General features: G+C 33.1%; 10 protein-coding genes and 2 non-coding genes across 12 annotated transcripts; 3 read left to right on the forward strand and 9 right to left on the reverse strand.

The window, feature by feature from the left end:
• Window positions 1-239: 239 nt before the first annotated feature.
• NAEGRDRAFT_56551 (uncharacterized protein) lies at window positions 240-1,110 on the reverse strand (the record flags this gene model as incomplete). The annotated part of the gene is made up of 1 exon (XM_002683545.1): window positions 240-1,110. The coding sequence occupies one exon, from the start codon at window positions 1,108-1,110 to the stop codon at window positions 310-312; it is 801 nt and encodes a 266-aa protein (XP_002683591.1). The 3' UTR covers window positions 240-309.
• Window positions 1,111-1,163: 53 nt separating this feature from the next.
• NAEGRDRAFT_77829 (RRM motif-containing protein) lies at window positions 1,164-2,151 on the reverse strand (the record flags this gene model as incomplete). The annotated part of the gene is made up of 1 exon (XM_002683546.1): window positions 1,164-2,151. The coding sequence occupies one exon, from the start codon at window positions 2,149-2,151 to the stop codon at window positions 1,297-1,299; it is 855 nt and encodes a 284-aa protein (XP_002683592.1). The 3' UTR covers window positions 1,164-1,296.
• Window positions 2,152-5,728: 3,577 nt separating this feature from the next.
• On the reverse strand, window positions 5,729-5,819 carry NAEGRDRAFT_t6. Its single transcript has one exon. It is a non-coding gene; the product is annotated as a tRNA-Leu (tRNA).
• A 717-nt stretch (window positions 5,820-6,536) lies between these two features.
• NAEGRDRAFT_61592 (uncharacterized protein) lies at window positions 6,537-7,028 on the forward strand (the record flags this gene model as incomplete). Its single annotated transcript, XM_002683239.1, has 1 exon — window positions 6,537-7,028. The coding sequence occupies one exon, from the start codon at window positions 6,537-6,539 to the stop codon at window positions 7,026-7,028; it is 492 nt and encodes a 163-aa protein (XP_002683285.1).
• A 66-nt stretch (window positions 7,029-7,094) lies between these two features.
• Window positions 7,095-8,541, reverse strand: NAEGRDRAFT_77830 (arfGTPase-activating protein). The gene has a single exon (XM_002683547.1). The coding sequence runs from the start codon at window positions 8,466-8,468 to the stop codon at window positions 7,239-7,241; it is 1,230 nt and encodes a 409-aa protein (XP_002683593.1). The 5' UTR covers window positions 8,469-8,541; the 3' UTR covers window positions 7,095-7,238.
• A 1,339-nt stretch (window positions 8,542-9,880) lies between these two features.
• NAEGRDRAFT_28984 (uncharacterized protein) lies at window positions 9,881-11,266 on the forward strand (the record flags this gene model as incomplete). The annotated part of the gene is made up of 2 exons (XM_002683240.1): window positions 9,881-10,492; window positions 10,547-11,266. 2 exons carry the CDS (start codon window positions 9,881-9,883, stop codon window positions 11,264-11,266), a joined length of 1,332 nt encoding a protein of 443 aa, XP_002683286.1.
• Window positions 11,267-11,481: 215 nt separating this feature from the next.
• Window positions 11,482-11,931, reverse strand: NAEGRDRAFT_61595 (uncharacterized protein; the record flags this gene model as incomplete). Its single annotated transcript, XM_002683548.1, has 1 exon — window positions 11,482-11,931. The coding sequence occupies one exon, from the start codon at window positions 11,929-11,931 to the stop codon at window positions 11,482-11,484; it is 450 nt and encodes a 149-aa protein (XP_002683594.1).
• Window positions 11,932-12,379: 448 nt separating this feature from the next.
• On the reverse strand, window positions 12,380-12,811 carry NAEGRDRAFT_61596 (uncharacterized protein; the record flags this gene model as incomplete). Its single annotated transcript, XM_002683549.1, has 1 exon — window positions 12,380-12,811. One exon carries the CDS (start codon window positions 12,809-12,811, stop codon window positions 12,380-12,382), a length of 432 nt encoding a protein of 143 aa, XP_002683595.1.
• Window positions 12,812-12,976: 165 nt separating this feature from the next.
• Window positions 12,977-13,067, reverse strand: NAEGRDRAFT_t5. The gene has a single exon. It is a non-coding gene; the product is annotated as a tRNA-Leu (tRNA).
• Window positions 13,068-13,401: 334 nt separating this feature from the next.
• Window positions 13,402-14,428, reverse strand: NAEGRDRAFT_61597 (uncharacterized protein; the record flags this gene model as incomplete). Its single annotated transcript, XM_002683550.1, is given in 2 exon segments — window positions 13,402-14,212; window positions 14,232-14,428. The coding sequence occupies 2 exon segments, from the start codon at window positions 14,426-14,428 to the stop codon at window positions 13,402-13,404; spliced, it is 1,008 nt and encodes a 335-aa protein (XP_002683596.1).
• An 884-nt stretch (window positions 14,429-15,312) lies between these two features.
• Window positions 15,313-15,879, reverse strand: NAEGRDRAFT_3611 (uncharacterized protein; the record flags this gene model as incomplete). The annotated part of the gene is made up of 1 exon (XM_002683551.1): window positions 15,313-15,879. A coding segment is annotated over one exon (567 nt), but the record flags the coding sequence as incomplete, so codon positions are not given.
• A 7,645-nt stretch (window positions 15,880-23,524) lies between these two features.
• Window positions 23,525-24,637, forward strand: NAEGRDRAFT_61599 (uncharacterized protein; the record flags this gene model as incomplete). The annotated part of the gene is made up of 1 exon (XM_002683241.1): window positions 23,525-24,637. The coding sequence occupies one exon, from the start codon at window positions 23,525-23,527 to the stop codon at window positions 24,635-24,637; it is 1,113 nt and encodes a 370-aa protein (XP_002683287.1).
• Between the last annotated feature and the right edge of the window lie 81 nt (window positions 24,638-24,718).

A 24,718-nucleotide genomic window follows, 5' to 3' on the forward strand; every position in this document is an offset into this window, starting at 1 on the left:
GTTTTTCACTCAACTACACTTGAATTACGAGCGCATTACAGTTCAGAGCTAGTGATCATGTGCTTAATTTAATTTCGTTTGTGCTTTGCATTTTTCAAACCTAATTTCACTCTTGCCAACTTTTATTTAACGGGTGGCACCAATTGCTTGGAACTTCAGATTATGGTGCTATTGTACACTATTGGGAATTAGTTGCTTATGGGTTTTGTTGTTTTCCAAGAATTGCTTATTTGCCCAACTTTTACTAAACTTCATATTTATTTTCAATCAACCAATAAATCACAAGAAAAGAACACAGCTGATGTTTTCTTAAGGTCTTGCTGAAGTACCTGTACGATTTGGAGTGTCAGATGTCCATTCATTAACCTTTTCCACAACCTTATCTTTCATTTCTTTTGCTTTTTGTCCAGCAATACTTGCAGCTTCCTTAACTGTCTCTGTAACAGCCTCACCCATAGTTGTTGCCTTCTCTTTGCCTCTTTCCATGGCATCTGACATGGTATCTTTTACATCTTCCATCTTGTCTTTGGCTTCTTCCTTATATTGAATAGTCTTGTCTCTGACTTTAGTGGTCATATCTTGTGTCTTGTCCATTGCCTCATCTTTCATTTCCTTGGCCTTATTCATGGTTTGTTTGACATTCTTATTCATGTCAGATGCCTTTTCTTTAACATTTTCCTTGATATTCTCCTTGACATTTCTACCCGTCTTTTTCAAATCAGCAACTCCTTCTTGTGCCTTTCTCATTGCATCACCAGTTTCTTGAGAGGCATTGAACATGTTGGCTCCTGGACTTCTAGGAGTAACATTTTCCGACTTGTCCTTTAAAATCCCACCTGCATCATAAATTCCAGGGTTTGCAGATCCAACTTTTTCACTAGTGTTCAAGCCAGAGTTTGGTTTGTTAAAATAGGATTCTCTGGACATTTCCTCTTCATCGATGGAAACTGGCTTGATAGTTACCTGAGGTTTCTTGGAGGTATTCAATTTAGATTCATTCTTCTCCAATGTTGAATCAATGTTGGTGTTCTTATTGATGAGACATGTGGAAAAGGAGCATCTATTGTAACGAGCCAAATACTTGGTGTTTTGTAAAACTATTCTTTTCATTTTCTTTCTGACTGTATAATAAATATATTCAAATCATGATTATCTTTTTAAATCTAATTTGGTTTCTTTCTATTAATCACTTATCCTTTTTAGTTTAGCTTGAAACCAATAGAATCTACTTCTGTACAGTTAACAAATTTATCAATACTAATTTGTTAATTTGACAAATATGGCCGAGTTTCCCAATTAAATATCAGCATTGAGTCCTCCAAACATTTTCTCTTCCATCTTTTTCAACTTTTTCAATTCCTTTCTTTCCTTCTTTTCTTCCTTCTTTCTTTTCTTTTCCTCTTTTGAAAGTTTCTTCTTTGGTTCTTCATTTTCCTTCTTTTCAAGTTGAGTTGGTGATTTCACAACAGCTGAGCCTTCATCCTCTCCATCCTCTTCTTCATCACTAGAATCGTGTCTTCCATTTGATGGTGATCCCTCAAACATGGTCATCATTAGATACTTGTGAAGCCAATTAGGATCTCTCTTTTTCATGGCATCATGATACAAAGTCCACTCAAAATCATCATTAGCCTTCTTTACTTTCTTATAAATCATTCCATCCTTTTCCATAGTTTCATATTTCGGAACATTTTCCTTCTTATCTTGTTGATATCTGTTATTGAACCGACCAGTAGTAGATGATGAATTTCTTCCTCCATTCCTGCCAGAATTTTGTTGTTCTTCCGGATCTTCGACAATCTTCTTATAATAATTAGGAGCATGATCGACACATATTATTCTTCCACCCAATTCAATGCCATTCAAATTATCAATGGCCAATATTGTCGAGCGAACATCTTCATAGGCAATAAAACAAAATCCCTTACTGGTCAATTCCTGTTCCTCACGAACCAAATCAATATCAACAATTTCTCCATATTGAGAGAAAACTGAGAGTAAATCACCTTCCGTCAATCGGAAATCCAAGCCTCCAATGTAGATGTAGGCTGTTCGATTTTTTTCCTGATGATGCCATGAAGATGGAGTGTTTGTATAGCCCAGAGAAAGTTCCTTCTGATTCAACTCGTTGATTTGTTTTGCTCTTTTCATTTTTTTTCTAAAGAATAAAAGAATATAATTCTTGTTGAATATGACATGAAAACCTCTATTTACTCTGACTTGTAAATATGATGTTTCAAAAGTTATTACAAGGCATCGACACTACAATTCAACAAGTATATTCCTGATACTAATTTTGACATCTTCTACTAGTCCTCTCAATTCAGAAAATTTAGTATTAATCTTAAAATCATTAAAGTTCTCTGACTTAGTATAGAGTTTATATATTATACAAAGGTTGATTAATGATATCCTCAATCATTATTTATTATTATTATTCTTGCTAATTAATCTACGCATGTAGTAGAATAAACTCAGTATTTCAGAAACGACAATTTATGTCGTTGTCAAAACGCATCCGGGCTCCCTTTAAACAATCCTAATACCAATCAATTAACACCTGAGAATGATAAACCTACTTGGGAGGAAGATTTTAATAATCATTTCGAACCATGGTCACCTACTAGATTCGAAGGTGGTGAAATTCAATTCCAATTTAAAGGAACAGAGTCTGCACTTTATTCTAGAATTAGTAATGATGAGACAAATCTCTATCAATTAAATGATCTTCCAAAGTTCGAACAATTTTGCAAACGAACATACTCTAGAATCAGAACACAACTCATGTCCAATTGTCAGGCCCATATTTCCATCACAGGCATGGTAAGAAGTGGAAAAACCACAATAGCCAGAGAAATATTTCCTTTTTTCTACACTAGAGAAACTAAATATACCTCCTATAAAATATATATAAATTAACGATAATTAATTGGATTTACAATGGTAATACTAAGCCAATAGTTGAATTTTTAAACAAAAACCCTTCAACCATGCACTACATTATATTTAACGAAATACAGCTATGTGATACAGATGTTTTATCAATCCTTAAAAAGATTTTCAAAATACCTCAATTGATAGGGAGAAACTTATTAAGTATTTGGATAGGAAATACACAAGCAGTGTTATTGAAAAGTTGAAAATGATTCCTTCGAATGCCTATTCTTTTAATGATAACTGTTTTACTATAACATATTATAGGATGGAAGTTTAAAAATTTAAAAGAATTAAAAGTATATTGCAACTACAGAGAAAAAAAGATTATAAATATAGTGAAGATTTTTGATAGAGATTTTGCTAAAACTAGATCTCAGTAGATTAATTAAAGAACCAACTTAAAACCAAGTTTTATCAATACCTTAGTCGATAATGAAATTAATTGAAAATTAAGAAGCTAAATAAATTTTCAAAAGGTTATATATTTGAAATTTAGAAAAGCTTAACAAAGTAATATAAAATACAAAGACCATTAATTTTTAAAAATCTTCTTAAGTTGGTTTATCATTTTTAAGAATCTAAAGAAAATGAATTTAAAGAAAGAACAAACTTTGTAAAAATATAACAAAAACATTGTTATTGGGTCATACTATTCCACCATTCTTTTTTAATATCAATTAGGTCTACCTTAGAGATTCATAATTCATATCGAGATTGATATGAAATATTCATTTTTTGTAAATGGAAAGTGAATCCCTTATAATATTATTATATACACCAAGCTATTTTGGGAGACTTTTGAAACCTTTTTTGTTGAAGTTTGTTGTATTGGGAAAAACAAACTCACCAAATTGTTAAAAAAAGTCAAACAGAACACAAAAAAACATTAATTACAATATTCATAATTTTATTAGCAAAAAAAGGAAATTTATTGTATCCTACAGGACTTTCATTTTAGGTTTTTGTTTGGATTATTGGTACATAATTTGAACACTTGATGTATTTTGGAGTTTATAATATCTCCTTGATATTGAATGTAATGTCATTATGATCAATTAAAAATCAATATTCTTCCAAAAAAATTCTGAAATACTAAGTTTATTCTACTATACGCGTGTACATTAATTGCTATTAGCTTAAAAAACCATCTGATCAATTCAATAAACCATAAAACCAAATCTGAAATATCTATTCTAACAATTTATTATATGATTTGTGTGTTTAGTTAATTTTTAAATTTAATGCAGAGAATAAATTATAGAGTTTTCGTCTTGTTCTTGATATCCACCACCCAACAATTTCTTTAGATAATTGGATATCCAAATAAAAATAACATTTTACTAGATCTGAAATTTCTATAGAAGTCTTGTTTTGTATTGTTATTTTGTGTTAAGGTGATAAGTAAATTTTTCAATAATGACAGACCTAATAAACACCTTCAAATTTTACATTATTTTTCATCAAGAAAACATCTTGAAAAAATGATTTAAGAAAGAAAAATCCAATCCATCATTAATGGTTGGAATATTCAAAACAATCTGATAAGTTGTAGCTATCATTGAAACATCTTAATGGTATAAATGGTCCGCATTGAATTTAATAAAGTGCTTTTTATTAAGGTTTGAAAGTTACTAAGATCAAATAAATTATCTGGCACCATAAAGTAAAAAAAATGAAACTACCCTCACAACCACACAAAATATTCAATAGGATTTATAATAATAATGAAAGAAATAATTTAATAGATGGCACAGAAATACAAGTCCATTATTTTACTAAATTATTTTATAACAATACAAATATTAATTTACCACTAAACAAAACAACATTATTAGGAAAAAAAGGAAATATAGTTAACTCCTTTGTTAAATTAATTCATCAATACTTTATTCGGAACCTAATTGAAGATTCTAAGTTGTATTGTTTTCTAGTAATTGTTATATATTGTACTTTGAATATCGTTGTTCAATTCATCGATAATCAATTTCAATTCATTTCTACAAACAACAACTTCTGATGAATTGACAGATAATCCATCATAACCATGAATGCATTTGCCCTTGTAAACTTCATTCAATTCTAACGTCTTGTTTAGCATTACAAATTTCTTATTTTTGTAATCTAAAATCTTATCCTTGTAAAAAAGTCATGAAATGTTTTGGACTTCTTCTTCCAAAATTCAAATAACAAAGATTAGAATATTTCTGCATTCCTATACAAGTTATGTTTTCCCAAATAAATAGGTGTGTTCTCTAGATAACGAAAATTCATTCCAATTTCCAACTCTCAATGCATAATAATAACCTCTAAGGGCTGGTAAAATTGTCTCAAACTTCTGTTGAATTGATATATAATTCATCATAGCCGTGAATGTATTTTCCTTTGTATACTTCATTCAACTCTAATGTTTTGTTTAACATAATAAACTTCTTATTTTTGTAATCAATTAATCTTTTGTGTTTTTTAGAATTCTCCAAATACAATTTCTCCAATTTCTTCGAAGAACATTATAAAATTTTCTGTAAAAACATCATGAAATGTTTTAGACTTTTTCTTCCAAAAATTCAAATAATAAAGATTAACGATCACAGAAACCCAAAAAAATCAACCAGTATTTTATAAATCAAAACACACTAACAAGAACCACTGATCCAACCATAACAACACATTTAATGAAACCGAAGTACTTTAATACAATATTATACTAAGAAAACTCCAACACACCACTCTCAAAATTAAAAACTCAATCTTCCTTATTGCAGCCATATGATTTGAAACCACGAATAAAATTTGATGAGTGTGGGATTTGAACCCACGCCCTTGCGGAACACGGTATTAATCATACCTTAACGTGTCGTCTTAGACCACTCGACCAACTCACCATCTCTTAAATTTTTTAATATTACTATTATGTTGATTTTTGAGGAAATACTTCCAAATTATTTAATCCCTTGTGTCATGACGTTTTTGATTAACATTTAATCCATTCCATTGCTATCAGAAATACCTTTAAAATATCTGTCGTATTTAAACGTGTTGAAGCTCTTCTAGTTTAAAGCCAAACATACTTGAAACAGACCACACTCATTTTAATTATTCGTGCTTCGCACTTTCGAATTCATTTTTAAAAAAATAACCATGTCCACAAATAAGACCACATCATCATCTGATGGAGAAGAACAGAGGAACAAGCCTGTTGCACGTTTCAGCAAGGAGGATTTACCAATACTTAAGACCTTCATGGAATCTGCGTTGAAAATCTACAAGACAGAAAGAGAATGTTACAAAGCATTTGGGAAAAAGTACGGCTATTCCGAAAGTCAAGTTAAACGTAACTACACTGAAAAAATTCGGCCATTACTTACTTACTGATAAAGATGATTTGAAAGAAAAATTTAAAAAACGAGCAGCCAATGATGACGACGTTGAAATGGAACGGATTTTTGATGAGAAAGAAAAGAAGAAACAAAAAATTGAACAACAAGTTGAACGTGCTAAAGAAATTGATGCTGAAATTGAGTATCAATCCGATTCATCTGAAGATTCTTTATTTTGCACTCCTTCAAAAACACATATTACAAAAGCGTTGAATCACAAGAATGAATCAGATGTTTACTTTTCATCATTTTGAGAGTAGAACACATCATGTTTTTGCTGTAAGATATCCAAATCATTTTCTGTTCGAATTTAAAGGTGTAAGTCGTAAAGAAAAGGAAATTTTGATTGATGTGAGTGTTTCTACTTCTTTAAAAGCAAGTGATATTCAATCAATTTTTGATTCAAACAACGTTAATATTGAAAAGTTAGAAGAAAAGACTGACATATCTACTTCAGTTTACACTTTGAAACAAAAGTTGCCTAAAAGTGCAGACGCACAGCTCATCAAACAAGGGATTGGATTGCTGCCAGATTCTGAAGACAGAGTGTTCCTACTTTATTGTGAGAAGAAAGTGGATATTTTAAAACCATCAAGTGCGAACTCTTTCGCGTTCTTTGCCTCTCCTAAACCAAAAAAACCTCAACTCGAAAGCACTCAGCAAACTCAAGATGCAAGTACAGACAATCAAAGTACGAGAGATGCAGATGAATAAATTTGCTATCCCACTAGGTGTCAATTACTAAGTTAACTTTTGTACCAAAACATTACTTCAATTAATGAAAAAGAACAAATTGGAGCATGACACTTTTAGTTTACAAAATTTATTCTTTTTTGACCAAGGTCATTATTATGCTACAATAATTGATATTTCGATAGCAAATCCGCAAATATACTATATTATCACTCAACTTTACACAAAAAATTAGAATCTCATTGCAGGGTTGTATCCTGGTTGTGGATATCCTCTACCCATCATTGGTGGTCCATTCATTCCCATACCATTGTTGAGTGGTGGAGGTCCATTCATACCCATTCCCATTCCATTATTAAGTGGTGGTGGACCATTCATCATTCCCATTCCATTATTAAATCCTTGTGGTGGATATCCTCTACCCATCATTGGTGGAGGCCCATTCATTCCCATTCCATTATTAAGTGGTGGAGGTCCGTTCATACCCATTCCCATTCCATTGTTGAGTGGTGGAGGATATCCCATACCTCTTCCCATTCCATTGTTAAGTGGTGGTGGACCATTCATTCCCATTCCATTATTAAGTGGTGGAGGATAATTCATTCCTCTTCCCATTCCGTTGTTGTTGAGTGGAGGAGGACCACCTGGAATTGTGAATGGTTGTTGTTGTTGTTGTTGTTGTGGAGGTTGATTACTTCTGGCAGTAGGTTGGAGAGGAGAATCAAATAAATTCAAAACGCTATCCTTGCTAGATACTTGTGTTCTTTGTCCTGTTTGAGTGTTATCCATAATAATGAATTCGGATAAATCATTTTGTTTTGGAGTATCTTCAAAAGTAATCAATGATGGAGTATTAGATTGTTGAACTGGTGGTTGCTTGACTTGTTGAACTGGTCTTGTTTGCTTTTGTGGAGGAGGATTAGCAATGTCATCTTGAGATGATACTGAACGTAAATTTTGTTGTCTGTTTTGTTGGAAATTTTGTGTAGAGATTGATTGTTTGAGTGGAGTGGTTGGTGTAGTGGCAGGTGATGAATCCTCACTATTCAAATCCAAATTTCCGTATTCTCTAGCATATGCATCATTATCAATCCAAAGTTTTCTCTCATATTTTGCTCTGATAAACTTTTCCACTGTTGCAGTATCGGTATCTGCTGTTGGTTTTTCTCTGTCCAATTTGGCTTCGAAAATGGTATTAGCCTTCTCATTACCAAATAATTCAACCATTCTTCTTTGTTCGTCATTCCATGAATCAAGACCAACACTTCTCACCTTGGAAATATGTGTACCTAATTTTCTATGCAAACCAGCACATCTTATACAAAAGAATACACCTTGAGTAGTACTTGCCCATTGTGGTCCTCTTGCGTTACAATCAGCACAAACCTTGTTTGATGGTATCTTTAAAAGATCATTGACAAGTTTCTTATTCCTTGAATTTTGTTCTTGTTTGCTGGACATTTTCCTCTCTTTATATAAACTGAAGATGATAAAATGACTAGAGTTTGATGAGTGATGATGAACAACAAACGGTACTTTTTTTTTAAAAAATAAAATTAATTTGAATTTTAATTATCAAATTTCATAGAGGAGGATTGGTCACAACGGTCAACGTTTATCGATTCTCATCATGGCAAAAACGATGACGACACATGATTACGCGGCAAAGAGAAGAGAGAACTTTTGGATAACAACTTGTATGAGACATTGTCAACAAAGACCGACTACAAGTGGATAATGAAAATTACTTGAAACAATTTCCAAATGAATCAATAATATTTTGAGTATATGAAAATCCTGATATTGGTTGACTGAATCAGTCATTACAACACTATTGGAATTTTAGATTGAAATACCAAAAGCAATCAATGGAGTTTAATTTGGTATTTACAAAAAATCAAAAAAGTTTAGTGATTAAAAAAATTGCAACAATATTACACTTCCGAATAGCTTGCCTTCCTTCTAATTGATCATCTTCATCATCAGGATATTATTTAATTAGATAGATTAATAATTTAGTGATTTTTGGATGAAAGAAAACATCAAATTCTAGAAACTCTAATTTTCATATGAATAATTCAACAGGAGAAAAGACACGATCATCATCATCGACTTCCTATACACCCATTCTACAAAATCAACAACAACAACAACAACAAGAAGGTTATTATAGTATTAATAATACAGAAGATTATATGAGTTTTGATCCTCGTAGACAAAATTATCAGAGAGGAAGTACCAACTATCCATTCACTCCACCATCATTAGCCTACACATCCCGATCGGTTTCATCCCCTAGAATTTCAATACCATCAAATAATGATTATTACGTAAGAGGAGGTACATCATCGTTTCAACAACCTTCAGCATTTTCACCGAGAGCTACTTCAAATGTACCAAATAGTTTTAATTCTAATTATTTACAAGTTTATGGCGTTCCTAAAAGCAGTAGAATACAGGATATGCCAATGGGATCATTGTATACCAGCTCTTTTGAGGATAATTATGGTAGAACTAGTGTAGGAGAGGATTATTATGAGGATGTGGAAGAGGAAGATTCTGATTTCACAAATGGAGAAGATAATTATCACATTGTTACAGGAGATGGAGGGGATTTTTATGCTGATGTCAATAATCAAAATAATGATGTTTATTATACTGACAATGAAAGAGAGGAAAACCCAGAACAAACATTATTGAATGAAAGAGAATCTAAAGAAACACAATATGAATCTTCGACGATGAAAAATTGGATCAGTAGATTATGTTCTTGTTGTTGTTCATCATCAACATCTCGTCACCACGAAAATGAAACCTATAGAAAGGATACACCAACATGGAGATTATTCTTTGCTACCATGTGTTTTTGTGCCATGCAATTGTGTTGGAGTTTGCAAATTTCTCAGCTTACACCTCACATTTTGGAAATGAATTTTCCAAAAATTTGGATCACCCTAGTTTGGTTGTGTGGACCATTGTCTGGAATTATTGTCCAGCCAATTGTTGGAGTTTGGTCAGATAGGTGTAAGAGTTCACTAGGTAGAAGAAGACCATTCATTCTTGTTGGGTCAATATTTATGGTGCTATCTCTTTGTTTCATTGTCAACTGTTTGGATTTGGGGTATTTATTAGGAGACACTATAGATAACACAACCTGGTCTCTCACATTTACAATTATTGGATTTTGGATTCTTGACATTTCTCTCAACACACTACAAGGACCAGCCAGAGCTCTTGTAGCTGATATTGCTGTGCAGAGAAAGCAGGATAGTGCCAATGCCTTTTTCACATTCTGGGTTGGACTTGGTAATGTAATTGGGTATGGTAGTAGCTTTATAGATTTTTCAGAATACATTCCAATGTATGCCACTCCACTGTGTAACAAGACATGTGTCAATATGAAAGTCTCCTTCTACTTTTCCTCCATTGTAATTATTATTTCATGTATTGGTACTTTGATATTTGCAAAGGAGCAGAGTTTGGATGTTTTGAAAAATACTCTCTTCGACCAAGGAAAGAAACCAGACCGATTACAAGAGGATGACATGAATTTGAGGAATAGATTGAAGAAGTGGTTCTGCAATCCAAATCCAATTGTGAGACTTGCAAAGTACATTTACAAACTTCCAAGAACTATGAAAGTTTTGTGTATTTATCAGTTTTTCTCTTGGATTGGTTGGTTCTCCTTCTTGGTGTATATTACAGATTGGGTGGGAGAATCAGTTTTTAGAGGAAATCCTGATCCGCAACATCCTGCTTACCAACTCTACGAGACTGGAGTCAGATTTGGCTCTTTTGGATTGGCTGGGTTCAGTATTGTATCAATGATTTTCTCTCCTTTCATTCCAAGAATTTCCAAACGATATGGCAGCAAGGTACTTTTATTTATTGCTCAAGTGATACTGAGCTTGTTATTATTAATGACCTTTTTCGTCAAGAACAAATACTGGGCAATTGTATTGATTAGTTGTTTTGGTGTTCCGTACTCTATTTCCAATACTCTTCCTTTCACTCTTTGCTCCACTTCGGCTGATGACTTTAATAAGGGTACCTATATGGGTATTCTCAATGTTTTTATAGTTGTTCCTCAGTTAATCATGTCAGTATTTAATCCAGTGATAGTCTATGTATTTGATGGTAATACTGTAGCTACACTAGTAGGTGGATCTATAGCAAGTTTATTCTCTTCAGTAATTGTTTGGTTCGTTAGAATTCCAAAAATTAGAAAAAAGAAGAGGAGAAATAACAACACGAATTAGTATCAATAGGATTGAGTTTACTTGATTCAATTGAGATTTAATTTTCCAATTTGTTGGCAATTAGGATGAAGGTTATATTGCTTTTAGGCTGAGAGAATAACCTTAAATTTACCGCATAAATTATTTTCTTTCATTTATCCTCCTCTATAAAGAAAGGTTGGATTCTAAACTATGGATTTTCAATATTGTGCTATTTACATAATCATCTTAAACAATTAATTCAACATTCCATTTTCAATAACTAGAAAATCAGATTCTGATATTTCCTTAAATCCAAATCTAAAAGCCATGCCCCAATTCTTCTTATTTGTAATAAATTCCAATTGATCCAATACTGAATGAACAGAAAGTTCCTTCACATTCTTTTCAAATTCTACGTTCACTCTCCACGGTTTAAAATCTTCACTCATCACCACCTGATAGGGTTTATCATCACTCTTTACAGTTCCAATTGCTGTAAACATTTGGCATGAATTTGCCTTTCCACTTTCTTCCATTTTAATTTTTGATGAATAGTAAACAACACGGTCGCCTGCCTTCATCCTCTTCAAGGGAGCAACCTTTCCGTGACAAGCTTGAGCAATAGAGAGCTCAATCCCTTTCCGAACATGATCTTTACTAGCAACGATGAGAAAATACTTGATGGCACGAGTTGTTGTTTTCATATTTTTTTAATGTTTTGAATTTGAGTGGATAACAGTTCAAGCGGGCAATAGAAATAGATTTTCAAAAATGTCCTCAGAGGACACTTTCTCATCTGCTGATTCAAGACACATTTTCAAAATTGAAACTTCTTTTGTTGAATTATTCTTGAAAATTCGAACTTCGTGAAAATCTTGAATATTAAAACGGAGATTTGAAAAGTAGTGTTTCTATGAAGATGGTTTAATAATTTAGATTAGTTTGGAAATGAGAAAGGTAAATTTAACAAATTACTGACACTCGATAAAAGGGAAGTCTGTAAGTTTAATATATTGTTTTATGTAATTTCGCATTCCTGAAAATCAGTTCTGATTCAACATTGCTTTATTGAGTTTTAATGTTACTAACTTCCAAGAAACTCTGTATATTAAATATTATTTACGTAAGTAGTAGTACTGAAATATTTACAAATTAATTGTTCACTCTTTCCTTAAATCCACACTTTAGACATTCATAAAATACAGTTTGACCTTCGTCAGCCGAACGTAACTGCATTGTAAAGAATTTTCTTTGAGGATGATGACATTTTGGACATGGTTCGTTGATGATAGAAAATTCATTACCCGAAGACTTTTCTTCCTTTAATCTTTCTTCTAATTCTGCAATCTTTGATTTTCTCGGGATGGACATTTTGAAAGAAAATTGAACATCATTATAGTCAGTAATATTAAATCTAGCACCACAACATGAACAAGCCCATGTTGTTACTGTCGGAGCTGTTGGAAAAGACAATAATGTACCACATTCGTGGCAAAACATTTTTGAAGCATAGAAATGAATGTCGGAAGATTTAGTTGCTGTTATGCCAGTGGCAGTGGTGGTAGCGGTTTCGTTGTTACTCATTTTTTTTGAATTTCAATTTAAAAATGAAAAATGTTAAATTGATGAGAATTTTGCAACTTTCTTGTGAGGTTAATTAGAAAATACGAAATCTAAGTCATACCATGTACTTGAATAGATTAATTGTTTCCACACCACTTCTAACATGATAAGGTAAGCAACAAAATTTGATGAGTGTGGGATTTGAACCCACGCCCTTGCGGAACACGGTATTAATCATACCTTAACGTGTCGTCTTAGACCACTCGACCAACTCACCATCTGTAAATTTTTTAATATTACCATTATGTTGATTTTTGAAGAAATTTTAAATTAAGCATTAATTGAAATTTGTAAAGTGAGAGAAGGAAATTTAGTAAAAGATACAATTTATTAGTTATTAACACAATTCCTTGAGTAAATTTTCTTGGAATCATTTGATAATGGTTCACGATTATCATGTTGGTTGGATTAGAGTTTCTTCTTCTTTTCGTACTGAAATCTTTTCACCTAATGACCTTTCGCGTTTAAGAGTGCCATTAACATGTTATTCTAGTTTCCAAACAGAGCTATCGGTATTTCTATAGTAAACTACGGGTTTTTCCATTGAGGTATTATTGAATATGATTTGTTTCTTCTTGAAATATATCGTTTTCAATTGATCTCAAATCAAGAATGGTTTGATTTTCATACTTTTGATTGAAATTTCTCCAATGAGAATTCATCATTGTTGATAAATATTTGGAACTCGAAAAATTATTTGAAATGGTAAAGTCTTTCTCTTCAAATCGAATGATAACTTGCTCTATTAGTGGTATTTCATTTTCATTTGTTGTCAAATTATTGACATCGCAAGTCTTGAATGGTTCAATTCCAAATTCATCATATGGTTCAATAAATTCAAAATCATTCACTACTTTTGACAGCCAATATAGTGCTAATTTCAAATCCATTTCAACACCCTCTCCTTTTTTGTAACAACAACCAAGATTAAATTGACCATCCTTGCACCCTTTTTCAGCAGCTTTGAAATACCACTCAAATGCTTTAACATCGTCTTGTTCTACTCCTATACCATCATCAAAGCAAACGCCAATATTTAATTGAGCTCTTGCATAACCCTTTTCAGCAGCTCTTAAATACCATTCAAATGCTTTAACATCGTCTTGCTCAACTCCTGCACCTTTTCTATAAATACATCCAATCACAAACTGTGCATCTGTATCACCCTTTTCAGCAGCTTTTAAATACCATTCAAATGCTTTAACATAGTCTTGTTGAACGCCTTTCCCCTCCTCAAAAAATGCTCCAACATTAAATTGAGCAGTTGTATCACCCTTTTCAGCAGCTTTTAAAGTCCATCGTTCTACACAAGTGAAAAGACAAACTGCATAATATCGATACCAACACAGCAACACAGGACCACTGATGGAGGAATTTATACAATTTTTTATTAGAAGAATAGGAAATCAATGCTGTTTGTTGATTTCTCTTCCAACCTTGATTGTATGGTGCATCTAAAATGACATAAATATTGGTTAAACCACAAAGTTCAAGACTGTCATTAATCGGATCTCTGGATGTGTAAGCGAGGATGAAGATAATCTTCTGATCATTTCCAGAAGGTATTGTTAACATCATGTTGTGGTGTAGCACATTGTAGGTTGTTGGCTTGTTTTTTTTTGTTGGAAAATTAAATTGTTATAATAATTCTAACGGTTAATTTCAGCGGTAAAACACAAGAATGATCCTTTTTGCTTTCATTTTTGGACGCTCCGAACTTCTTCAACCAATTTTCAAAAAATCGAGCTGTGGTTAATTATTAGAAAAGGTAGATCACTAGGAACGAAATCTCACCATAAGAATATGTTATTTGATGTTGGCTTTCAGAATATATTCAAATCTTTGTCCTAGAACCTTTCATTCAAAAATAAGAAGAACTTTTTACAAAAAATCAAGGTTTTCCACTGTATTCTTCCTGAAAGTGACTTGAGAGAACCATAGCACCTAGGAAAAGGATTTCAACGCCCTTATACATTAAACAGGGTCTATATTACAAAAATGTTATTATCTTGATCCTAGAACCTCTTCATTATATCAAACCAACCATGCATACATGATTTTCAAAATAACTAGAGCAGAAGAAACAAATCTGAGAACGTATTCGTGTAGATCAGCCTCGATCTATATGAAAACCAAATAACAATTCATCCTAGATATTATATTTATTTGGAGATTAGCTTGAGACAATAGTTACGCTTTGCGTTAACAGGACATTCCGCCCCCTTGCAAGAAATTGTTTATTCTGCTGGTTTGATGAGAATACCTTCAAAGAAAGAATTGGAAAGGATTTGCTTGGCACTTGGTCTCTTACTGGCATCCTTCTCCAGCAAAGATAAACAAATATTAATCAATGTTGATGAATAATTTCCTGATTTTTCCATTTCCTTTGTTAATTTATCAATGGCTTCTTCCTCTCTATTCGAAATAAACATGTGACTGACAGCTGTGGTTGTGTCTTTGGTCATGATTTGATAGATAGCCACTCCCAATGAATAGATATCGGTGTTGAAACTGTACTTTCCTCCAGTTGCGAGTTCTAAAGACATGTATAAAGGAGTGCCAGCATAAGATCTGTCAACTGAACCCATACTTGCTTTGGCTAGACCAAAATCGGCTAATACAACATGAATATTATCGGAATCAAGGTCTCTAATAAAAATATTAGATGGTTTGACATCTCTGTGAATAACTTTCAGTTTTGTGTGAACAAAATTCAAAGCATCACAAATCTGATAAATAATCTGCTTTACCTTTCTTTCACTACACCATTCCGTATCGTTCATTAGCTTGAGTAAATCACCATTCGAATAGAAATCCATATCAATACACAATAATTGAGAATTATCCACAAAAAAGTCATTAACTTTGATAATATTTTCATGATCAATGTTCATCAATTGAGAACCTTCTTTCATCATTCCATTCAATTCCTCAGCAGAAGAGTATTTGATGATTTTAAGAGCTTTTGTTTTGTTTTGCTTGGTATCAAATGCTTTAAATACTGACCCAAAGGCACCTTCTCCAATTTTAACTAAATCCTTATAACGAGAAAGTGGATTAAATGCATTTTGTGAGTCTGAACTCTTGATAGAGGAAAAACTCATGAGTGGTGTGAAATGTGCACTTTCTTGTGATGGGAAATCACTATGAGAGGGTATTGTTACTTCCTCAATTAGTTCAGTTTCCTCTGGTTGTTCTTGTTGGTGTAGGGTTTGTTTCTTCTTTTGTAACACCACCACAACAGCAACCACTACAATGACCACAATAACAATTACCACCACAATAAATAAAGCGACTAGTATGCCAACAATTAGTCCAATAGTTGCTCCATCATCCACAGGAATATTCTTATTGCCTTGACTTGATTTTGGTGATGCAGTAACGGAAATTGTTGGAGTTATTACAACGTTATTATCAATAACTGAAAAGGTTGTAAAATGTTTGGTGGCACAAGTAATTTCATAGATATTTGCTGATTTTGACTTGATAATTGTTTGAATACCCAAGGTTGACCAAGTATTGGAGTTCGTATCATAGTAATTACATGATAGATTAGAAGATTTTGTTTCAATATTATCAAAAACAATGTCTACTGTTTGATTTAGATTTGCAACTGAGACTTGTGCCAAGTTATCTATTTTTTGGATTGAAAGACTTATTATTTTGCTTACAATATTCGAATCTGTCTTCTTAGTCGTTGATTTGAAAATAAAACATGATCTCTTGGAAGACAAATCCACTTGAGAAGCAAAATTTGATGGGAATTTCACAGTAACATCTGAAATTTGATTTTGTTTTGAGTTAAGTTCTTGAGAGGAGAACAGGAATTGTTTTCTTACTGTGGTTTCTCCATCAGTTGACTCCACAACATTTTGAGTTATTGAACCTGGGCCTGATAAAAGAATTTCAGTCATTTGAAGAGATGTTTTGAATTGATCAAATAATATCAAATTCTGTGATTGACCAATTTCAACTAATTCATTCAACTCACTCAAATGAACTAAATCTATCATATAAGGAAGCGTCTTCTCACTATAATAAGGTAAATTACTTGTAATACTATTGACTGACCATGAGATCCATTCTTTCAACTCATCTAATTTATCTATTTTCTTATCAGAAAGGTATAAAAGTTTGTAAGTTTTGTGGAGTGGAGGAATGATGAGTGAAATTAGTTTATCATCCACATTGTAACCAACAGATCTAATGTCAGATAGAACTGATAAAATATCAATCAAGGTTGCTCTAACACTTGAAAGTGATGTCAGTTGGGATGATTGGGATTCCAAATAGGTCAACAAGAAATTCAATTCTTGTAACATTTCAAGACCTGAAGTTCTATTTCCTTTCATATAAGAATATTCGTCTTTGAAGTAATTCAACGGATCAGATGTTGGATTGGAAACACTTGTTAAATTTCTCATGAATTCTCCAACGTTTCCATTTCTGCTTAAAACTTTCACCTTAATGGAAGAATTTGGAAGAATGGTAGAGAATTTCATGGCTACTTTCTTTTTCAATGTATTTGAAATGATGAATTTACGTTTCAAATCCATATTAAATTCCATAAGAATCATTAATCGATTCTCAATCATGTGATCACAAGAAATTGTTAAATAACTATTGGAAAGTAAATTAATATCACAAGAAACTCTTGGTGAGCGTTCAGAGGTAAACGAGTAAGAGTTTGAAGCAACTACATCAACTCCATTCAGAGCTTGAATCTCGAAAATATAATTCTCCTCTTGATAGAACAAATCACCACTCATCCAGATGGAAGTTCTCAAATAATTATCACTTTGAGCTAAAATATTTGATTTAAGAGAATCACTCGATTGTAATCTTCCTTGACTAACCTTCCAGTTATAGTTTGAAAAGTTTCCAGTTATTTCTGCCTCTATGTAACATCCAGAATAGCTCAATGAATTCCAAGCTTTTGTAATCTTCACAGTGATTGGTTTTGATTTGGTTATTTCGAAGCGACCAACAACTGATCCACTTCCCAAATTATCATCTGAAGTACTAGCTTGAATTTGATAAACTCCAGGAGTAAGAGAACCTGCAGACAATTTAGCAATATTGGAATTTACACTGAATACCGATTGAGGAATTGTTGTTAATTTTGTGTCATTTTCAACCCTGAAAAGACTCCAATAGAAAGAAAGTTTTGAAAGTCTGAAGGAGGATTCGTTTTCAGCTGTAACCTCAATGGTGAAACTGTCATTTTGCGAATTCTTTGTGTCAACCCCAACGAATGACAATTTAAGATCCACGCTTGTGAATGGTTTGTACTGGAGAGTGACAGTGATATCTCTGGAAGTGGTGGAGTCTTTGGCAGAACACAACAAAGAAGCTTCACTCTCTTCCAAATTGGCATCTGAAAAGACTCTTATCATATGCTTATTCTTGAGAACATTGGTAAAGACATTTCCATATAAAGAAATAGATTGGGATGGAGCAAAAGTTTCAATTTCTAGAATACATTCAAATCCAGAACATGAAATTATTCTAGTATCCAAAATATCATTGAAAAATTCAATGTTTGGACCTGTGGAGGTGATTTTCAAATCTAGTTTTGAACTTGATTTTGAATTGTTCATCCAGTTGTTGGTATTTAAAACTAAACTAATAGATGATGTCGATGACAAATAGGTTTTTGGTATGATCAAAATATCTCTATTCAATCCAATAAATTCTCCAGTTGACCCACAAGTTGGACATGTCCATTTATAGTCAATTGATTTGGCAAACCTGTAATTGGAATCAATACTTGGTCTAACAATCAGATCAGAAGAAGAGGGAATAGTGGAATATAGTTTGGTTACCTTGATACTTGTGGAAGCGTAAGTTTTCGAATTGGATTTTGCTTCTTCCATACTAACATAAACTGAAATATTCGAATTTTTCAACTTGAGAATATCTCCAGTTTCTAAAATAAAGTTATAACCTAAATAGATTGTTAAATTAGTGTTCCACACACAGATAGGTTGTTCGCCCAATTTCAATAGAGAAGTAGAATCAAATAAACTTTCACATTTTCCATTAAACATCTCAAAGGATTCATCCCTTGCAATAATGGTTTGAACTAGTGGCGCTAGAGTAATGGATTGATAATTCATACTGAAAACGTAATTTTCACATTCCTTTCCAATATATCCATTCTTACAAGTACATGTATGTGGACCTGAACAATTACCATTTCCAGAACAAACACCTGGATCAATTTCAACCTTTTGATAACACTTGAAATATTCGCATTTAGAACCAGCATATCCATTTGAACATTGGCAGACGTCCTTATCTACACATTGACCTTTCAAATTTGAACAAACACTTGCATTATTACTATCGATTCCATAACAAGAAGTCAAGTTACAATTATTCCCAAACCATCCAGACTGACATCTACAATCATTAATGCCTACACATGTTCCCTTTCCATTACAAACAGCAGTCTTATCAGAGGTTATTCCATAGCAATATGGATAATCACATCTCAAACCTCCGTATCCATCAGTACAGATACAATTTCCAGGACCATTACAAGTACCATTATTGGAACATGCCTTTTTTCCATAACAATCGAATAATTCACATTGATTTCCATAGTAACCTTCAATACACGTGCAGTTATTGGGAATTCCACAAACTCCATTACCACTACAGACACTTCTATTATTACTCATTATACCATAACAATATGTGATATTGCAATTACTTCCAGTCCAGGAATTTGCTGTACAAACACAAGAGTTTGGAAGATCACAATATCCTTTTCCTGCACATACACCAGTTGAGTTTGCTTTAACTCCAAAACAAATTGGGATACATTCAGTTCTTTCTTGATTGAAATCATATCCATCCTCACAATAGGGCGTCAGTGATCTTATTGAATTATCTACTATATAATAAATCTTATTAGTTTCAAAGTCAGCTGTCAATTTTACAATTGAAGTACTAGCAATGGAATATCGTTCACCATTCTTTGGATATCTCCAAATATTATTTTCAGTGCTTGATATATAAACTATTGTATCACCGTTTGGCATAATTGCTAAATCCTTTGTCGAAGACTCTGTTTTATAGACAGTCTCAACATAATTATCACTTCTGAGAGTTCTTATGAGATTGTTGCCATTGTCTATATAGTAAATTTGATCAGTCCCATTTGCAAAGGCAGCACCAACACAATAAAACATGTATGTTTCATTAAGCGGTTGTACTATTGGTAGATCTGGACCTTTTACAGTATATTGAGTACCAATTAATGAACTGGCTCTTCCTTTGTAAATTGTTTCTACAGTAGAATAGGCCCAAAAACTATGGATAAGCCTGTCATCAGATGAAACTTTCAAATACTCAAGGGTATAATCAATATGTGTATGACGAGATGGTACATCTTCACCATATCCTATAAGTGTTCTTCTTCTTCCATCTGTGAGATTGTGAAATGAAATTCCTTCGTTTTCCATAACAAGCAAATTACCATCTGGTAATAGAGCCAGATCCATTGGATAAATCATCTTTGCTTCTGTTGAGAGTAAGCCAGGAATTGGCTTCTTTCCATACAAATCAGAGTTTCCAGCAACAATGGTTATCTGATTATTCTCAAATTTCTTAACGAATCCATTAAAGTTATTTTCAGTTATATAAATAGCATCATTAATGACGATTGCCTTATTAGGGCAAGATAAACCACTTATTGGCAAAGTTGTGGTTGCACCTCCAATCACAGTTTGTTGAATAGAATTTGCTTGACAATTTGCAACATAAATGGTATCATTGGCATGCACATATAAACCAGCTTTTGATGAAATTCCGCTCAAAACCGTTACCAAAGTGTTCGAAACTAGGTGCCTTAACCTTCCACCTTCAATAAACACGATACTTCCATTCGAAAGTACTCCAATAGCTGATGGCTCATTGATAGAACTCAAAGCTGGGACAAATTCACCACTATATTCATTTTGACCATTACCAGCGATTGTGATTATTGTGCCATTAGTCAAAATTTTTCTAATTCTGTAATTCATACTGTCTGCTATATAAATTTCATTATTTGAGGATAATGCAATTCCTTTCGAATAAATTGATGCCTCAGTAGCCAAAATACCATCTCCATTATTTCCTGAAACATAGTTTCCTGCAATTGTGTAATATCTTTGTTCACTCCAAACAAACTTTCGAATAACTTGGTTCATGGTATCAGAAACTAAGAAATCACCATTAGGATAAAGTGCAAACGAAGGCGTTGAATAAATGGCATCACCAGCAACAATTTCTAAAGTTCCATTCTTGTGAACTTTGTAAATGTATCTACTATAGTGAAAATATAAGAGATCTCCATAAGCAGCAATTCGTTTAGGATAATCGAAGGAATATGTGCCGAATTTACAATCTGAAAGTTTAGATCCTTCTGAAACAATCTTACTTGAGTAAGGAGAGGATAATAAGTAAACATTTCCATCGGTTGCTATCTTTCTAATAGATTTTGAATCAGAGAAAAAAAGTTCTCTTGTTTTTGGATTATACACAACATCGAGTGGTGAATCTAAATTGGCTTTGCTAGGTTTCACACCATCTCCATAATAGGATGTACTTCCATCAGGAGCACCAACAACTTTAGAATAATTACCTTTCGAAAGTGAAACTTTTACAATTGCATTATTGGACGAATCTGCAATGTATAGCTCATCATTTTGGTTGATTGTTGCATAGTATGGATTTTTCAAGGAAAGAGAGCTATTTTCATTGCCTGCAATTGTTGTGATAATACTAGTGTTCGAAATCAGACGAATCTTATTATTCCCCGCATCACAAATAACTAATTCATTCTTATAATTCATGAAAACACACATTGGTGCAGTGAGTAAGGCATTAATCGCCAAACCTCCATCACCAATAAATCCAGAAGTCCCATTTCCTGCCATAGTAACGACACTTCCGTTTTGAAAAATCTTTCGAATACAATTATTTCCACTATCTGCAACATAGAGCTCACTTTCGTCTAAACTAAATGAAAGCCCTGAAGGTCTATTGAATAGAGCACTCAATCTTGTTTGATTATTGTCAAAACCACTCACACCATCTACACCAGCATAGTTATCAATAATTCCAGTGCTTGAATTAATTACTCTGATGACATGCCTGTCAAAGTCGGTAAAGAAAATGTCACCTCTTTTGTTCATAATAATATCTAGTGGAGCAGAAAGGGTGGAATTAGTGGCAATTTGACCATTTCCATAACCTCCTACCTGTCCATTACCTGCAATATTAATAACTTGTTTAGTTTCGAATATATATTTCTTAATCGTGTGAGTACCCAATTCTGTAAAGTAAATATCCATATTCTTATCCAGTAAAATTCTTGTAGGATTGACAATAGAAGGATTATCAAGTGAAGTAATAATACCATCGTTATCAATTATTCTAATCTTGGTATTAGAAGAATCTGCTATTGCCATGAAGAAAGGTTTCCTATTCTTGCCGCTGTCCCACATGGCAAATCCAGTTGGGAAATTCAACACAGACTTCTCAGCAGGTACATTATCACCCAACAAATTTGTACCTACAACAAGTTCATTTCTATAAAGTATTCTAGCGGAAAGTGTTGTGTGTACAAGAATTGAAATTAGAACCAACAAAACTACCAGCACCGTTCGAAACATTTTTTGAATGAGTTGAAATGTACCACACCACCAATGTTTTTTTTTGTCTGTTGGCAAGACGGCCGTCTTCTTAGTTTGTCCTGATCTACCATTAGTTGATACTGAAAGCTCAACATGTCATGTGAGAAAACTTAATTGGAATTACAAAAAGGCATTTTAAACATAAATATAATTTGATATGAGAGTTGACAGCAACACTGTTACAGATCTCTTCTTGCCAAGTCCAATATTAAATATTCTACATGAAATATTTATTGCTTACCTTTAGATGATTACCATAGGATAATTGTGGTTAGATAGGTAATTTTATATCTCATCTTCCACCAATAGAAGATGGTACAGGGTATCAAGTAATACAGGTGAGGTACCAAGTATATACCAAGTATTTAGTTGGATTGAAAAAGAATCCTCCATAGGAACCTATTGTCGATAAACTTGGTATAATAAACTTTACAATAACAGTTGCGCACCAGACTAGTCTTCATGATTACAATATGTTTGATTGAAATTTACACAAAAGCAATACAGTATCTGTTATTCTTATTGCTTTTGTTGAAAGCAAAGTAATTGTGTAAGAGTTAATAATCTTGACAGGAACTGCACCCACACAAAACAATCTTTGATAGCAGGTTGTAGTTTCTTCATCAACAACTGCTGTGCATCACGAAAACAACTGGGCTATTAGGCAGACTGTGAGGATAACAAATCCATTTACTGTGTTTATGGTAAAACCATTACCGTTCCTTATTTCATTTTAAAATTTGGTGTCCATCAAAGCAGATTCCAGTAGGCTCAGTATCATTCTACAGCTGAGAAAATAACTTTCAAAAACAGTAACATTCCTTCCTTTTCAAATATCCAAATACTGTAAACAGATAAAAATGGACCATAGGTAAAGACCAGTAGCTTTCGCCCTTTCACAACCAAGTAACCAAGCAACATGTTCCACATATCTGTCGATGCACAGACGCACGGCTTATCTGTGAAAAACCAAACAAGAAAAAAGATGCAATCTTCTACTTTAGCTATTCTTTTGCTTTTCTGTTTGGTTGGTTGTGTTACTTGCGCCAGTAATACGACTGTAAGAGCTTACATCCTCGATATTCAATCAGAATATGAAAAGATAGACACTCTTGGGCAACGTCTCACAAAGGCGATTGATATGTTAAATTTTGCAAACATCAACTCGACCTTAATTCCTCAAATTGTTCAAACAAGAGCAGCTCAATTGAAAAAATTAACAACTGCTAGAAGCATGCTCGCTCTTGAAATGTCTGTATTGAGCAATCAATGTAATATGTTTGGAGGAGATGACTGCACCGTTCCTACATGTTCATATCATGGAAAATATATAAGTAATAATCAAACAGCTAAATGTGTATGTGATCAAGATTGGACTGGGTTAAACTGTTCTGTTCCAATATGTTATTCCATTCCTGCAACAAACAGCTCTGTGTGCTCAGGCTCTGGTACATGCATCTCCAATAATACATGTCTCTATCCAACTCCATCAAACAACCTTGTTGTTGACACCATTAGAATGTATGCGAATGGAACTGTTGCAAGAAGTTGTAAAGAATATCTCTCAACATTTAATGAGAGTGGACTCTATTGGATCAAACCAGATAATAACTATCCAAGTTTTGTAGTTCATTGTGAGCAGAAATTCAATGGTGGAGGTTGGATTTTAATTTCATCAAGAAACAAATCAATTCCTCCAAAATATTCTGATGTTGTAAAGCCACTCAATGATGGTTCGTCAATGGCAGATGATAAATGGGCCATTTTCAGAAATGCCAATCCTGACTTAATGTGGAAAGATTCAGATCGTGATGAGTATAGTGTAACAAATATTTTGGGATGGAAAAATGGAGCAAATTGTAAAGTATTAACAACAAAACTAACTGATCTGTTGCTTGCTCATAAGGAGAACACTGGCTGTACAATGTCAGGAAGTGATTATTGCTTGCTTGGTGATACTAGATTCGGTATGACTCCTTGTGCATCATGTGAGGCAACATACACAGCACCAACTTTGATTTGGAAAGAGTGGAAGTTCAAAAGCTATTTTTGGAATGATTCTCCTGAACTATCAAAAGCAGATATTTATTTAAGATAAATATTTTTGACATTGTATTGCAAAACTTAATTCTACCTCTACGATTCAACCCCAAGAATCAGATACAGATGTATTGAAAGA

The sequence above is a fragment of the Naegleria gruberi genome, assembly GCF_000004985.1.
Source record: "Naegleria gruberi genomic scaffold NAEGRscaffold_1, whole genome shotgun sequence".
Lineage (NCBI taxonomy): Eukaryota > Heterolobosea > Eutetramitea > Acrasida > Naegleriidae > Naegleria > Naegleria gruberi.

What these genes read in the sequence shown, in the direction of transcription:
- NAEGRDRAFT_77830 (XM_002683547.1), bottom strand. Translation starts at nt 8,468, where the DNA reads ATGTCCAGCAAACAAGAACAAAATTCAAGGAATAAGAAACTTGTCAAT.